At 28.3% G+C, this 15,541-nt stretch overlaps 1 protein-coding gene across 1 annotated transcript in view; it reads left to right on the top strand.

The window, feature by feature from the left end:
* The window catches only part of LOC136978683 (serine/threonine-protein phosphatase 2A 56 kDa regulatory subunit epsilon isoform-like), a 55,991-nt gene extending 47,203 nt beyond the window's left edge, over positions 1-8,788 (top strand). Inside the window, exons 10-12 of the mRNA XM_067274434.1 lie at positions 2,248-2,367; positions 4,355-4,584; positions 7,729-8,788. Of these exons, the coding sequence (XP_067130535.1) occupies positions 2,248-2,367; positions 4,355-4,584; positions 7,729-7,891 (513 nt within the window). The 3' untranslated portion in view covers positions 7,892-8,788. The remainder of the gene's footprint in view (positions 1-2,247; positions 2,368-4,354; positions 4,585-7,728) is intronic.
* The last annotated feature ends 6,753 nt before the right edge of the window (positions 8,789-15,541 follow it).

Here is a 15,541-nt window from a genome sequence, read left to right as displayed (position 1 = left end):
TATTTAAACCAGGCCTAATACACTATACTAATAATGTATTTTTTCATACTTTTCGGTTATCCGACTTTTCAGTTATCCGACCAACCCCAGTCCTCAATTAAGTCGGATAAACGATGCTCTACTGTATCTGCAATCTTCGGGCCTATTACGGACCCTATTGCTATCCCATCTTTTTGTCGGTAAAAACTGACAAAAACACTGAAAAATAATAATTATTTTTCAGTCTCTACAGAGATGATAATTAAAAATAATTATTATTAATATTATATCAGTAAAACAGGAAGACAACTTGAGAAGCGGCTGAAAGAACATGAGGCAGCAATCCAGCTAAATAGAACTGAATCTCCATGGCATCAACATTGCAGTGTAGAACATTGTATTATAGATAGAAACAAGGTTAAAATACTGTACAAAATAGAGAATCTTGTAATGAGACGCATTGTCGAGCATTATTGTATCGAGTTATGTAAATGTTATTAATTTAAATACTGGCGTATGTGTCGATGAATGCTGGGATAGCTTGATAGAGTATAAATGTACTGGTCGTGTGTAGCATGATATCCACTGAGGAGGCACAACATGTGAAATGCATTTGGATAATATGGTTAATAAAGTAAGAAGTATTTTGGTAATTTTCTAAATAGGTGTCCATCTTTGGTTTAATTCATTTGAAATCGGATAAAGAAGAGTGATTTTAACTCGTTTATTTTTTAACAATTTTTATAATTTTTTAGAATTATTGTTTTTTAACAATGTGTTCATGTCTAGAAACTTCCAATAATAAACTACCAATAACATGGAAGCTTAATGTTACACTTTTTTGGGTAGCTATGCCTTGATTTTAGTCATGCATAACACATGGCACCAGTATCAGCTGAGTAAGACATTTGCAACATAATAATAAATATTGCTATTCCAGTACTAACAATGTACAAAATACATATACTGAAAAAATTAGTAAAGACTCAGAATTTTCCCATGAAATAAAGCAATACTTCAAATTTTATTTAAAAATGGCAATGCTTTTTATTTAAAAAAGAAAATAATACTTAAAATTTACATATAAATTTTTTTTGAAAATTCTTTACAGAAAAGATTTATCATCAGAATGTATTTTTATATTATAAAATCTTTTTCCAGCAATTAATAATTTCAATACTAACAGTGTTGTTAAAGATTTCTCCTTTTTAAAATATTTATACAATGATATTCATCTTGTTAATATTCTAAAACCTTTACATTATTTTTATTAGTATTACAAATAATTAGTATCACAATTTTTCAACAAAAAATTGTGATGCTAATTATGAATTCTTTATATAATATTTTTAAATAGCTACTAATTTGCTACTATTCCAAAGGACTTAGTCAACTTTCAAATTAAAGAATTATAGTTTGACAAGTCCCTTGGGAATACAGTAGAGCGTCATTTATCCGAAAGCCGATCAACCAAAACAGCGTTCCAGCTGAGCAAATTTAAATTTCTGCTAGTGCTGTGGTGTTGCAATCTTTGGCTATGTCTTGGGCCACTCCAATATTTTTTTTTGTTGGTGTGTGTGTTTTAGCTGGCAGCATGGTACTTTTGTGAGGACTGTATGTTGGGACATGTGTCATGCTGAGTCAAAATCCATTTCCATTGGGGACATTAATTTTGGATCTGTGAATTTTATGCTTGTAACAGATCGTGCTGTAGTTGTTGTACTGTTCGCAATGGCAACTAAATGTAAATGCTGTTGTTCACAGTGTTTCCAATAAACTTAAAATAATAGATCAGTTGAAGTGTGGTGCTAGTGGATCAAGCTTAGCTCGGAACTATGGAGTTGGAATTGCCACAATATTGGACATTAAAAAGAACAGTGATGTCATTAAAAAATTTGCGATTAGATTAACTTCTAAAGTATAAATTTTTTTTGTTTTTATATTTTTCAATATATTTATTTTGTTTGTACAAACTAAAGAAATAATTTATAACGATACAATAGTCATGATTATTATTTTAAAAAATTTACATTAGACTTAACATCGACGAAAATTCAACACGAAGTGACACACAACGGAGAAAAATTTCAACATGGGATAAGTTAATATATTTTTCGTACATAATTGGTTATCCGAAAAATAAGTTATCTGAACAACCCCAGTTCCCAATTACTTCGGATAAATGACGCTCTATTGTAGTAACAAATAGTAGCTATTAAAAATATGTAATAAAACAGGACAGAAAACAATTTTTTTTTTAAATTTTAGGTAATGTTTCTTGGGGAAATAGAGGAGATTTTGGATGTAATAGAACCAAGTCAGTTTGCCAAGATTCAAGAACCCTTATTTCGACAAATTGCTAAATGTGTATCTAGCCCACATTTTCAAGTAAGTGATATCAAATTATCATCATTCTAATAATTATTTCTTCAGTTTATTAAAATAAAATTTGGCAGAGTTTATGGTTTAATTTAATCATTGTGTTATAGATTTGTTTATGGACTGATCATAATTAAAATTAAATGCTATCTTTTTATTTTGTTTATTATTACATAGGAATGAGAAATTAAGTTAATCCAATGACAATAATTAATATGATGGAATTAGTAGCTATGATAATAATTAAAATATCATATTAATTATTAAATGATTTTCATAATTACTAATCCACTTTTTATATCTACTGTAATTTCCTATTTATAACCTGCTTAAAATTGTGAAAACAAAAAAAAATATTGCAAACCTCATGTCACTTTATTCCTAATACCGCTGAAGTTTCCGTTGAAAACATATCACTTAAGCTGCAGGCAAGATAAAATGTATTTTTTCAAACATTCCATTTTTCCCTGTTTTATTTTATTTTTGTTAGTAACTCACTGTAGATGTAGTTATAAAATCAGTAAAACGGAAAAAACTATGAGACTGTATTGTTAAATTCCAATGTGCAGACTTCCCAACCAGTCCCAATATACACACAACCTCAAACCATATTCTTGAAACTTTGCTAGATAATAATTATTTTCTGTTTTTTTTTTCTGATTCCTCAAACAATTATTTTTTTTCAATATACAGAGGATTATATTGTAATAAATAAGATTTTTTTTTACATGTACAACAAGCTGATTTAAGCAAGCAATTACTTCAATGAATTTAGATGGTTAAAGTATAGATTACCATAAAAAGTAAACATGTGACAAAAGCTAATGCTACACAAAATCCATGTGTGATTGAAGTTGGATGCCAATGAAGCTTGAAATAAAAAAAAGCATTGCAAAGTGATAAACTATGCTAAAGATATAATATTGAAAGTGAAAACACTACTCATTACTGATTTAATTGTTCAGATAACTAACTTCTAAATTCTAAATTTAACATTATGATGATATCGTAAGAGAACATCATTCATTTTTGTGGGATATTGCAAGAATAAAGAAAAATGTCCTATCACTGGAAATGTGGACAAAATTGGGTGTAAAAATTACTGTCTGCACACACTTGCAAATCCCTAATTGAAGATGTCCTTGTAAGTGAGGACATATGCTAACCCTAGAAGAAACAAAATATTTAAGACAAAATCTACTTAACTGCATTAAGTATCAAAAGTATTAATAATAATTACTTTATATTTGTTTAACAAAAAATAAGCTTTTTTTTATATAGTAAATGACTGATGATTATGAGTGTTATGTCATTCAGTAGGATGCAGAAATTCTTTTTTTTTAAATCCAATTACTACTTGGAAAATGTTGTACAGTCATTTAATTATTGTCTTCTAACTTAAAACTTATTTACTGATAATTTAAATTATATAAATGTTATTGTAATTAATATTAAGCAGATTTCTACACTGTACAGTTTAAAAAAAGGAAGCAAATAAATCAATAAGTGGTACTAATGTAATTTTTAGTTTTGATTTTGTTAGCATATTAATGAAAGTACAAAATAACAATTACAAACAACTGTTGTACAAAAGAAAAGGAAACATTACAGTTATGATACTGTTTTAAAAGTATATAATTATTTTAGTTGACAAAATATACTGTACACAATGAAAAGAGCATGGTACTAGCATTATAATTATCAAGTGCATGTTTTAATTATTAACATTCATCAAAAATGAGTTTGAAAGGTTTATCTTTAATTGGACTGACTATAAATTTTATAATAATAATAATAAACACTAAAATTAACTCAGAAAAATTAATTATCGAAAGAATTTTAATGTGGATAACATCTATAGTAGGTGTCAGATATTTTTGCAACTGCATACAGTGTATAATTGGACTTCTTCAAAAAAATTAAATAAATAAATAAAAATTTTTCAATAATAATAATAAATGTATTTTATTATATTTATATTATCATATATTTTTAGGTTGCAGAGAGAGCTTTATACTTTTGGAACAACGAATACATTTTAAGTCTTATAGATGAAAATAACCAGAGTATAATGCCGATTATGTACCCAGCTTTATTTCGTATATCCAGAGAACATTGGAATCAAACTATTATTGCACTAGTCTATAATGTTTTGAAAACCTTTATGGAAATGAATTCAAAACTGTTTGATGAATTAACAAGTTCATACAAGTCAGAAAGACAAAAGTAAGTTTTTGATGAAAGATTTAATAAAATTAATAAAACATATAATTAAATTCAGTTTTATATTATCAAGTTTTTCAATAATTGTAAATCAGCTAATTATTAAAAAAATCTTTAAATAATTGTTATAAATATTTTTCTAGAAATGTTTTTTAAACTTTTTCTAATTTGTCGTTATTTGTATCAAATTTTATGGATGGTACATAAGAAACATAAAATATAATATAATGTTTTGATATAATAAGTTGCTTATTATAAACAGTAAATTAAGTTAAAATAGTAATGTGGAATAATTGTTTTATATATACAGCGGGTGATTAGTTAACGAACATAATCCATTCCAAGACTTTGTTCACTATCCCGATTATTGATTTACCATAGGTTTTTATGGGAATTTGATTAATTCATTCTGGAGATCCCAAAAAATAAAAAAAATATACTTTATTATATATAAATAAACATAGTAAGAGTAAAAATACATATATACACAGTCTTGCATTTTTATTAGTCATGTTTTTTCCATTTGTGGGAGTTAAAGAATCTGTCTAGTGTCGATTGCTTTTTCTCTCCAGGATTTTTCAGAATTAATTAATAGCATTGTAATTGTAGAGATCCATGAAGCCTATTAACCTCAACCTGGTTTGGACACCTTTCTAAGACGTTGTTCTGACATCTTCCCATGTCTTTAAAAGATGTTTAATAGCAGATATTGGCATTAATCCTCTTCAGAAGAAGAAAACATATCTTGCCAAGTTTCTTGGTGTTCTTCATTCAAGAGTTCTTGGCATTCTTCTGTTGTCAAATCAGTTTCAGGTTCCATTATGAGCTCTTCAATGTTCTTTATTTCTCAGATGTGATTTTTGTTACTCCTTTAGCTGCTTGAATCATCTTCATTACACTGTATCTTTCTTAGATAAGATTGAACTGCAGTCTACTGTAAACCTGTTCAAGCCATACTGCCCAGTAACATCAGACATCTTCTGCACACTCTATATCTTTGCTATTATACTCACCTTTCAGAAATAAAAACCCATGCAATACTTAACAAGTGCCTGCCTGGCAGTCTTGCGAATACTATAAAAGAATTGTTTCTGTCAAAAAAATAAAAGGCTGGAATTACAAAGGAGAGTTTCAAAGTTCGGAAGAATACTATCCGATCAGTATATACCAGGTTGGACGTCAACGTCTCCCGTGTTCCGAAAAGTTTCAAATTGTTGCTTCTTTATGTGTTTGTTCTGTGGGGTGTTCATTATCCAAACATGTATTCGTTGTCCGATCACCCACTGTAAATACTTAGATTTTTTCCTCAACTGATATTATGTTGTTCTAAAAGAAAAATCATTTATTTCATTCTGAAAATTTCAAGATATTCTATTCAAATTTTTGAAATGTTTGTTATTAAAGCTGTTATCTAAATTTTTCTCTTGGAAGATATTAATAAAAATAATCATAAATTATGTAATCTAATAAATAATAATTATTAATCATATGTTAAGATTTGTGCAAAAGTTTGTTAATTTTTTCCCATATTAGCTATATCTTATTCTATTAAAGCTTTAATGTAATTATTAAAGCTTTAATGTAATTACAAATTAAAGTGAATTAAATATGTTCTGTTGCATATTTTTTTACTTTACATTCAATAAGTAAGAAAAATTATTATTTTAAATGGTTAAATCATACACCTGTCCAAAACTTAAGGTCAGACATTTGTACATGAATAGATAGAACTATAGATGAATGTAGACAAATATAGCAAGAACTATATTACTCAATATATATAAAACAGATAATCAAAACCAATAAATAAGTCTTTGGTGAAAAAGATGTTTAGAGCAGTTGGAAATAGGTGGAGAGTGGATGGAAAGTGCTTACCAATATTCAAGAAGAGAGACCTGTTGGTATGGAATATGTCCACCTTGAATATGATGCAGCACTCAATGTTGTGGCAAGCTTGTCACCAAGTGATTCAGGTGTTCTTGGGGTAGATTGGTCCACTCCTCCCTTAGAGCAATTTGTGTTTCTCCTTCAATTTTGTATACATATCTATAACATGACATAATACGTAATGTAATAAATATGTTAAATATTACTCTTGCATTATAATTATAATGCTAGAGTAATATAAAATGCAAATTCACGGATAGAAAAGGAAAAATAGAAAGAAATGATGTACCAATATGAACAGATATAGATCTTACATATTGTAATATGTTAGATGTTACATTTATAAAATAGCATCAAAATACATATAATTGTTAATTTGCAGATGAATTGTGTTTAAATGCCAAACATTTAAAACTGAATACATTTTTAAATAATTGGCATTTTACTCATTGATTGCTCACTTCCAATAAAATTAATACAGTAGATCCTGATTAGTGTCAACCATTGCTTAGCATCATCAATCATAACTGAAAGCTCAGTTAATGTCAAGCATTTTATTAATCTAAAGTATAATTTACATTGTTTAGTTCATTATGTATATGGTGAACATTCTCTTTCCACCTTTCTGCTAGAATTAATATTATTGCTTTGATAAAGGTTCAACAAAATATAAACAAATTTTGCATATTTTAGCCAAAAATCTTGAAAGTTTGAATACAATCTCTTCAGGAAGTTTAAAAAGTTTTATCTGGTAACATATGCATTGCATGAAAGTATTTTATGCACACTTTATAATTCTTTTACTCTAAATTGTTTTATGTATTTGGCATTTTTCTGTTATTCTTTGAATAGAAAGTATCTGAAGCCAAATTTGCATACTTATTAAGCTTGCCTACTGGTTAATTTCAATCTTTAAACAGATTGTCTCATGGGTATTAACCCATGATGCTAATTGTAATAGTAATATAGTAGATTCTTGTTTTAATACCTTTAGCTGTTACTTTATATAGTTTCAAATAAATATTTCAGAAGTAAACTTTTAGTTTCTGAAGTAGCTGATGCTCAATAATTATAATGAAAATTAAACAACTACAAAGTAAATTTTCTATAGTTAACTTTATACAAATAAAGATTTAAGAAATTTTATCAGTATTATAGCTTATATTGAAAATTTATTTTACTTTATTATACTGATTATTATTAATAAAAATTTTCATTATTCTTAATGCAATAAAAATTCAATGTTATAATTTTTTTTAGAGAGAAAAGGAAAGAGAAAGAACGAGATGAATTATGGAGAAAATTGTCTCAGCTTGAAATTAATAATGAAATTAAAATAAATAATCAAAAAAGTCCAGATGCCATATCTCCTTCAAATCCTGGTCCAAAGAATTTAAGAAATCTGAGCCCAAAGACCAATTGAATAACAAGAATAACTATTTGGGCCAATAACTAATTAATTCGTACAGTTAAACTGTGCCACAACACAACCGGAGATTGAGTCTCTGAGTCCGATGCATACTATGGTGCTCGATGCACTGGTACAGGAGTTATTAACCAAAATAGACAACAGAGGCTATGCTTGTTGCCAACCAGAATTTGCCTGTAATCCAGTCAGCTTCCCTACAGATTTAATAGTCATCCATCCAAAATTTAGTAGGGAGATTATACTTGATTGATTGATTGCAAACTGTTTAGATAAATTTGTAGAAATGTTTAGAAATCTTTTTAGATGTGAAATAAATTATGTTAGTAGTTAATAATAACAATAATAATAATGATAATAATAATTTGTAAAACATTACAAATTAGTACTGTGTATTTTTAGATTGATTTCTGCGGGATGAAATGGGGCCTGATTTTTTTAATTTCACTGTGAACAATGATTTAATAGCATTCTATGTAAGCATTACTTAATCATAATTGATCATTTGCTCCCCATAAAATTATAAACAAATTTACAAAATGGGAAGCATATGTATTAATTTTTAACAATCCATCTTCTGGCAATTTTCTCTTCTTACTGCACAGAGCAGTGACTAGTATTGCTATGATTTATAAACTTGATAATCCTAAAAGTCTAATGTTTGTGTAATTTGTTTCTTAAGGAAAATAGTTATTGTTTAATCCTAAGGATTTGCATAATTATAACTCCAAGACTGTATTCGCTATATCCACGTCTCTTTCTCATTCAGTCTCCGAGAAGTTTTAGATTTTGCACTCAGACTTTTGTGTGAATTGCTTTGATAACAAACTTGTCCATGTACAATTTATTGTTGTGGCCATATTTGTAGTGTAAATAAAAAGAATGAATTCCTTATCTTGTATTTATAAAAAGCTGAATTTTTGATTGTAATAACAAATTATTACATATAAAGATAATTTTAAATTATAAAATATCATCTTTGTTTTTTTCACTCAATTATGCATAAACTAAGAAAAATTAATATTTAAAAATAGTTTGATTGATAATTTTGTAAATTAAAAAATAACTTAAATTGAATCTTTTGAATAAAATAAAATATTATTCTAAAATACAAATTAATGAAAATTTTGTAAAATATAATGTAATTCTCTAAAATTTAAACTAGTTTATACATTAGTTATAATTAAAAATAAAAATTTATTTCTCTAGTAATTTTAATTATTATCCTATTAAATTTAGAAAAAATGTTAACCAAATTTCAGTTTTTGTCTTCCATAACTCAGCAGATCAAAGACAACCCATAAGTAAGAAGACGCCTTTATTTTCAGACAGTGTCTTTTATTTAATAGTATTCAAATGATACATATTCATGTTAAAACCTAGTTGTCCCTCTACTTGCTTTCATCAGTCTTATCAATGAGTTCTGCTATCTTGGCTTGTGGAATGTTGGCCCACTCGGCATGCAAACAGTCTAAAAGTTCTCCACAGAGAGCTGGTTTTTAGCACGCTTCATGGTAGTGGAGAAGTGCTTATGTTAGGACTTTTGTCTGTCTGTCAGAATTCCATACACATGCACAATGACTTTAATTTCTTTACCTAAGTGTTATGTTCCATTCCATCCATTCGATTCAAACGGAAATTTCTTGCTGATCAAGTTTAGGCTTATGAGTTACGTAAGTGTTATGTTCCGTTCAATCCACCATTGCACATGTCCACACACGTGCAAAAGGGAACTGAACATTTTCATTTACAATCACTGTAAGCTACAGTAAATTGTACCGGTTAGTATATTGTATTAAATTAAATTTTATAATAGCATGCTCCACAAAAGCAAATCCTATCAGATAGGCTTGACCAGTCTTGTAAATGTGGATGCACTGCACAATTCAGCAGATTCCATACATGTTCAATGTAATTCATGTCAAGTGACTGACTAGCCCATAAAAACTTGTGGATGTTTTGTCCATCAGCCTGTAACGTCTTACCTATCTTATCAAAAGCCCGGATAATATTCTAACAGTGCAATACATAAATGAAGAGTTCAAAAGTGCCAGACTTGGACTTTGCACAGGCAATAAAATAAAGGAAAATTGTTATTAATGTCAAAACCCAAAATAACTGCTACATGTAATGCAAAAATATCTATTAGTAAAAGTAAGCAATTAGTATGTACTGTACAATCATGAAATAACATTAGAGAATAACTTGCAAATAAAGATAATTTATCAAGAAACCAAAACAAATATATACAAAACTTTCCTAACAATTGGTGACTTACAAATTAAGCTACAACTAACTTAAAACTATCTCCACAAAAACTGACAAGCATCATATGTAAAAAAATAATAATTGAAAAAAGCGCAATAAATCTTACTGATTTGTCTAACCATCACCAAGAAACTTTGTCACCACTGGAACTGGAAAGCCTGTTGTCAATCTCACTCAATTCCTAGCACCACATATTTCGATTCTTCAATTCATCTCCTCATAGTGCAGTTGGGATGACATTACAAGTATACACCCACTCGACCCTATTTACATACTCATTAATGCTTCATTCATTCCAGTAATCTGTCATGTTAATTCATGTCATCTCCCTTACAAGTAGTTTTATAATTTTTTATTGTGTTTCCGACAATTTTGGGTGGGAGATCATTCTTTTAACTTCCTGTAGGTCTCCAGGTGTTATTTCTGGGTTGATAATGTCATAAGTTGCTGCCAGCAGTCATCGTAGTAAGGTGAGTTAATTTTGAATTTTGCCTGGGTGAGGTGTGGTAGTCTATCCTTAACGAAATAAAATGCCCCAAAATAAATAGAATAACAAACCAAAAATTATCCCCAAACAAAAATAGAATGGGTCGGAATCGACTCCTTACAAGCCCACTGGAGAATATTGGAAGAAGACACTTCTCCAATATGACAATGTATAGTAGTCATTTACATGAACTTTGTGCATTTGCTGACATTTCAATTCTATTTACTTACAGGTTGTCTCTGTATACTGCATAATTGAATAAAGTATTTCAAATAAATACAGTAAAACTTCTCTAACTCAAACATCTTTAACTCAAAGAAAATGAACCACTCGGTCTCAATGAAATAGCATAGGGATTTAACATCTCCAACTTGAATTTTCTCCAAGTCAGTTTTTCATGGTCCCCGACACTGATTTATATTACTTTCAACTTTGGATTTCTATGAAATTTTCAGACAATTAGTTGCACTCTCCAATACCCATTTGCAGACAATGTTCCAGTCCAAAGCGAGAGGTCTTCTCACTTTATTTCAGCAAGACTGCAAAACTGTCCAATTCCAATTAGCTATATTGAACATTTTTCCGAAAGGCATTACACGAGCCACTTAAAACGAAAAACTATCAAAGATTCTTTATATATTGCAACAGAGGTAAAAATATGAATTACTCGGAATTAGTATTTTTTACTCTATTGTTCTCTAACTTGAATCGTCCATACCTCGAAATTTTTTCCTGCCCCTTGGAGCTTCGAGTTAGAGAAGTTTCACTGTATATTGTCCTATTTTTTAACTGAATTGGAAAATAGTTATTACAAAAAATGTTTTCCTTGAATTTTTAAGCTAATTTTTTTTTTTTTTTTTTTTCAATTATCAAATTCAGTATTTTGGAATATTTATTGTAGATTTATTTGACTTGTAGGATTAAAATCTTATTTTTATACAAATATCTGACAATACATTTTACTGTTGTGTATTTTCAAATATATTAAAAGCTTTTAAATATTGTAAAATTCATCATATTTCAAAATATATTTAATATGATCAATTTGTTTTATTGCAATTTTACTAGCCTAGCTACTTTTTCAAACTTCAAGATTTGGATAGTCTAGTAAAAATTTTGATATACTTGTAGTAAAATATTTCTGATGCTAAAAAAGCATTCTTACATCACAGTTATTGTAAAATAATTTCTATTAATCAACAGACAATGCATTAAAATGATTACAGTTAAATACTCTTGTATAAGGTAATTAATTTCCATTTCTAATCTGAAAATTTTCAGCAAAATTAATTCTTAAAATTGGTCATTTTATATTTAACATCACAACTTGACTATTTTAATCTAAACAGCTATTTTAGAAGATACAAATGTTTACTAGCATTATAATAATGCTAAGTAATTGTGATAAAGCATTATATAATAATGCATGTATTGAAAATATTTTGTTCCTATTATCAATTTTTCAAATTTCTTTAGAAAATGACATTTTTAATAATATAGGCTTTGTTACTGTTTCAAGCAAAAGAACGAATATTAGAAACTAATACAGGGTATTGGTCTTTCTGAGTTTTGCAAACATCTCTACTTTTGCTGTTATTAATTCATTTTGATCTCTACTCTTCACTTATTAGGATTTATCAGAAAAAATAAACTTTATGGTTAACAAATGTTTTTGTCTATTGTGATCCAGGATGAATTAGATCAGTAATATTAACAGGAATACAATTTAGATTTACATTAGTAGAGAAGCAAAAACTTTTAAGGTAGTGGTTGTTACAGCTAAACATATTCCATATGAGCTGTGATATGTATATCTCTTCAACATATTAACTATTACAGAGGAGGAGAATGCTAATAACAGCATTCAAAAACTATATCAATATTACTAATTTTGTGTGTGTGTTTGTGTGTATCCTCAGTAGTGTGGCTCATAATATGAGGTACTGTTGCAAGAGGGCACATGGCATGCAACACTAATAGAATTGTTTTAATTTTGTATAATGTTTCGATTGGTGCTAATTTTGACAAAAACATTAATTTAAAATTAATCAAAACCAGTGTTGACCAAAACATTACATGAAATAAAAACTGTTCTGTAGTGATGCATGTCGTGCATCCTGTTACAACAGTACAAAGTGATGGTTATATCATTTAATTGTCTGGAAGAGGAGATCGGACCGGAGGCTCGGATAGTGTAACTGGCAACGCATCCATAAGTGAGAGTTGCAGGTTCGACTCCCGTTTCGGGCCTTTCTTCCAGAATATTCTAAATTATTTAATAAAATGTTAAATTTAATAATAATAATTAAATTAATAAGAGATGGCATTTAACTCTCCCTCCAGTGACAAATTATTTAGTAATTAATTAAATTTAATCATGGAAAAGTATCCCGATGTAATCCGGTGGGTTTTTTTCTGTACAAAAAGAACTTACCATTTGATATTCAAGTAGGACTTTGCTTTTTATAATCTTTCACAAAATAGCTTAAAAACAAAAGATTTACTCAATTGAGTGAACTAAATTTTGAAGCTTTATTTCATTTGCTGTGAATATTGTTGACTATGCTAATCAGACCTTGTCGTAAAATTATTTATACAACATGACTATTAATAATAATTATTTCTTTTATATATAAATTTAATAAATAAAAGCCTTGAAATATATGGAATCAATCTGTCATTTATAAGGGAAACAGAGGAATAGATTTCATTTCCTGTTAATAAAATAAAATTTTTATAGAAACACTTTACACTTAGGTGAAAATTTTGCATCATCTTCAAGCATCGTTTTTCCTAATTTGTTAACTGATGGTGGATCCCTTGAGCAAGTAGATGCAAGAATGCAGATTGAGGTGGTTTGGCCACATAGAGCGAAGCAGTGAAGATTATGTTGGAAAGAGGGTCGGAAAACTGGTAGTGAAGTGGAGAAAGACCAAGGCTGCATTGGAAAGATAAGGTGGAGGAAGACTTGAATCAGAGGGGGCTTAAGACAGAAGACACTCTTGATAGGAAGAAATGGAAGAAACATATTAGAGAAGGAAATGCCAACCCATGTAAACATGGGAAAAGGCGAAGATGAAGAAGTTTACTGATAGTGGTCTTATCTCAATAAAATTATCATCAAATCTTTTTTTTATATTTAATTCTTTATAAATTTCCTTATTTGGAGCTAAGTTTAAACACTTCTCAGTCACTGTCTCATCTCATAAGTTTACATACAGTGAGTGCTTTTTTTTTTTTTTTGCTTTGACATATTCCATATGTTCATTGTGAAATATGCTCTACAGCTCTGTTAAGGTCCCAAACATATCATTTGGAACTTGAATTGAGCCCAATAGATGACATTATGTTACAGAAATTATTTTTCTGTTTTTGGCAAAAAAATTTAGTTTCATTTCAGAATCTGAAAACACGTATGTAAATTATTATTAATAGTTTTTCTTTCAGACAAATAGGTAAAATTATTTAATTATAAATAATTTATTTAATTATTTTAAGTAGTAATTATTAATATTAAGTAAGTAAATAAAATTATAAAATAGCTTTATTTATATTTTTTGAAAAAAAATACACACAGGAGCTAATTTTTTAATAAAAATTAATTATATATCAAATTGACACTTTTTGGATGGTCAACCAGAAAAAATTTAGACTAAGAAAGGGGTTAATGTATTTGATGTGAAATTGAGACATATTCCAAAATATTAATGTGTTGAATATGTAAGTTGAAAATACTAGTGATGCAATTGCAACATCATGATAATCAGCATAGACCTAAACTTTCACAAAATTAATGTAAATATATAATTTTAAAATAAAATACTGAAGAATATTTTAAACTTCAGTGTATGAACTAAAACTCCACTGTATGTCATTTTTCCAATTATTGTAAGCCAAAATCATGCATTTCAAATACCATGTAAATCATAGGTTAGATGTATACTAATTATTATTCATTTTTGAATTATTAAATTAATTATATTCCATGTTAGTACAAGATACTATCAAAGTTTTCATTCTCTGAGATTTTTTTTCCATTAGTTTTGATCTTATCTTGATTATGCCAAGGTGAAGAATGAATTCTGAGGATTCCCTGATGATCTTTAAGGTGACAGAAAGAAAATTATGATGAGACATAAATTTCAAAAATATGAAAATTAAATATTAATGGGTGATGATATTAAAAATTTTCAAAATATAATTCATATTTGTCACTTTTATTTGCCTAAGCTAGTGGTTCTCAATCCATGGTCTGCAGAATGCAGATGCTTCATAAAGCCACTTCAAGTGTTCCGCGAAAAAACAAATATACAATTAAAAATTGTTGCAAAAGAAAAATCAATACAATGTAAAATAATTTTTGTATGGGAATGTAATTAGCAAATGCCAATGCCATCATCTACTACACCGAGTGTGCTTGATTTCAAAAAGGTTTGCCATCTCTGCTTTAAAGCTGACGTATTGTAACTGCTCCATGGAAAAAAATGTCAAAGTTTGGTGTTCCCCGACTTCAAAAAGATTGAGAATCACTGACCTAAGCATTTGTCATTTATAGTATTACAAATTACATTGTGTCATAGCAATACATAACAGTCAAGGCCAAAACTTTTTGCATTGACATAAAATTGAATTAAAAAGGTAAATTCTCTCTGATGGTTTATTATATTGTCTAATACAATCAAACCTATTCATCTATGATATATCAAGTGTCGCTGTTGTACTCATTTTGCTACACACTATATTATGATTATTACACAGGATCCAATAGAAACAATGAATGATTTTCTCAAATAATTTTTTCTTTGATTTTTTTCATGCATGTGGTAGGATGATCTTGGAGTTATATATCTGTATAGTGCTAATTATCATAAAATTTAATTATTTATTATTAT

This window comes from Centruroides vittatus, unplaced genomic scaffold (genome assembly GCF_030686945.1).
Source record: "Centruroides vittatus isolate TY-2023 unplaced genomic scaffold, ASM3068694v2 contig_549, whole genome shotgun sequence".
In the NCBI taxonomy this organism is placed as follows: domain Eukaryota; kingdom Metazoa; phylum Arthropoda; class Arachnida; order Scorpiones; family Buthidae; genus Centruroides; species Centruroides vittatus.
Note: the sequence above shows the minus strand (reverse complement) of the source record. Positions and strands in the feature narration are given on the sequence as shown.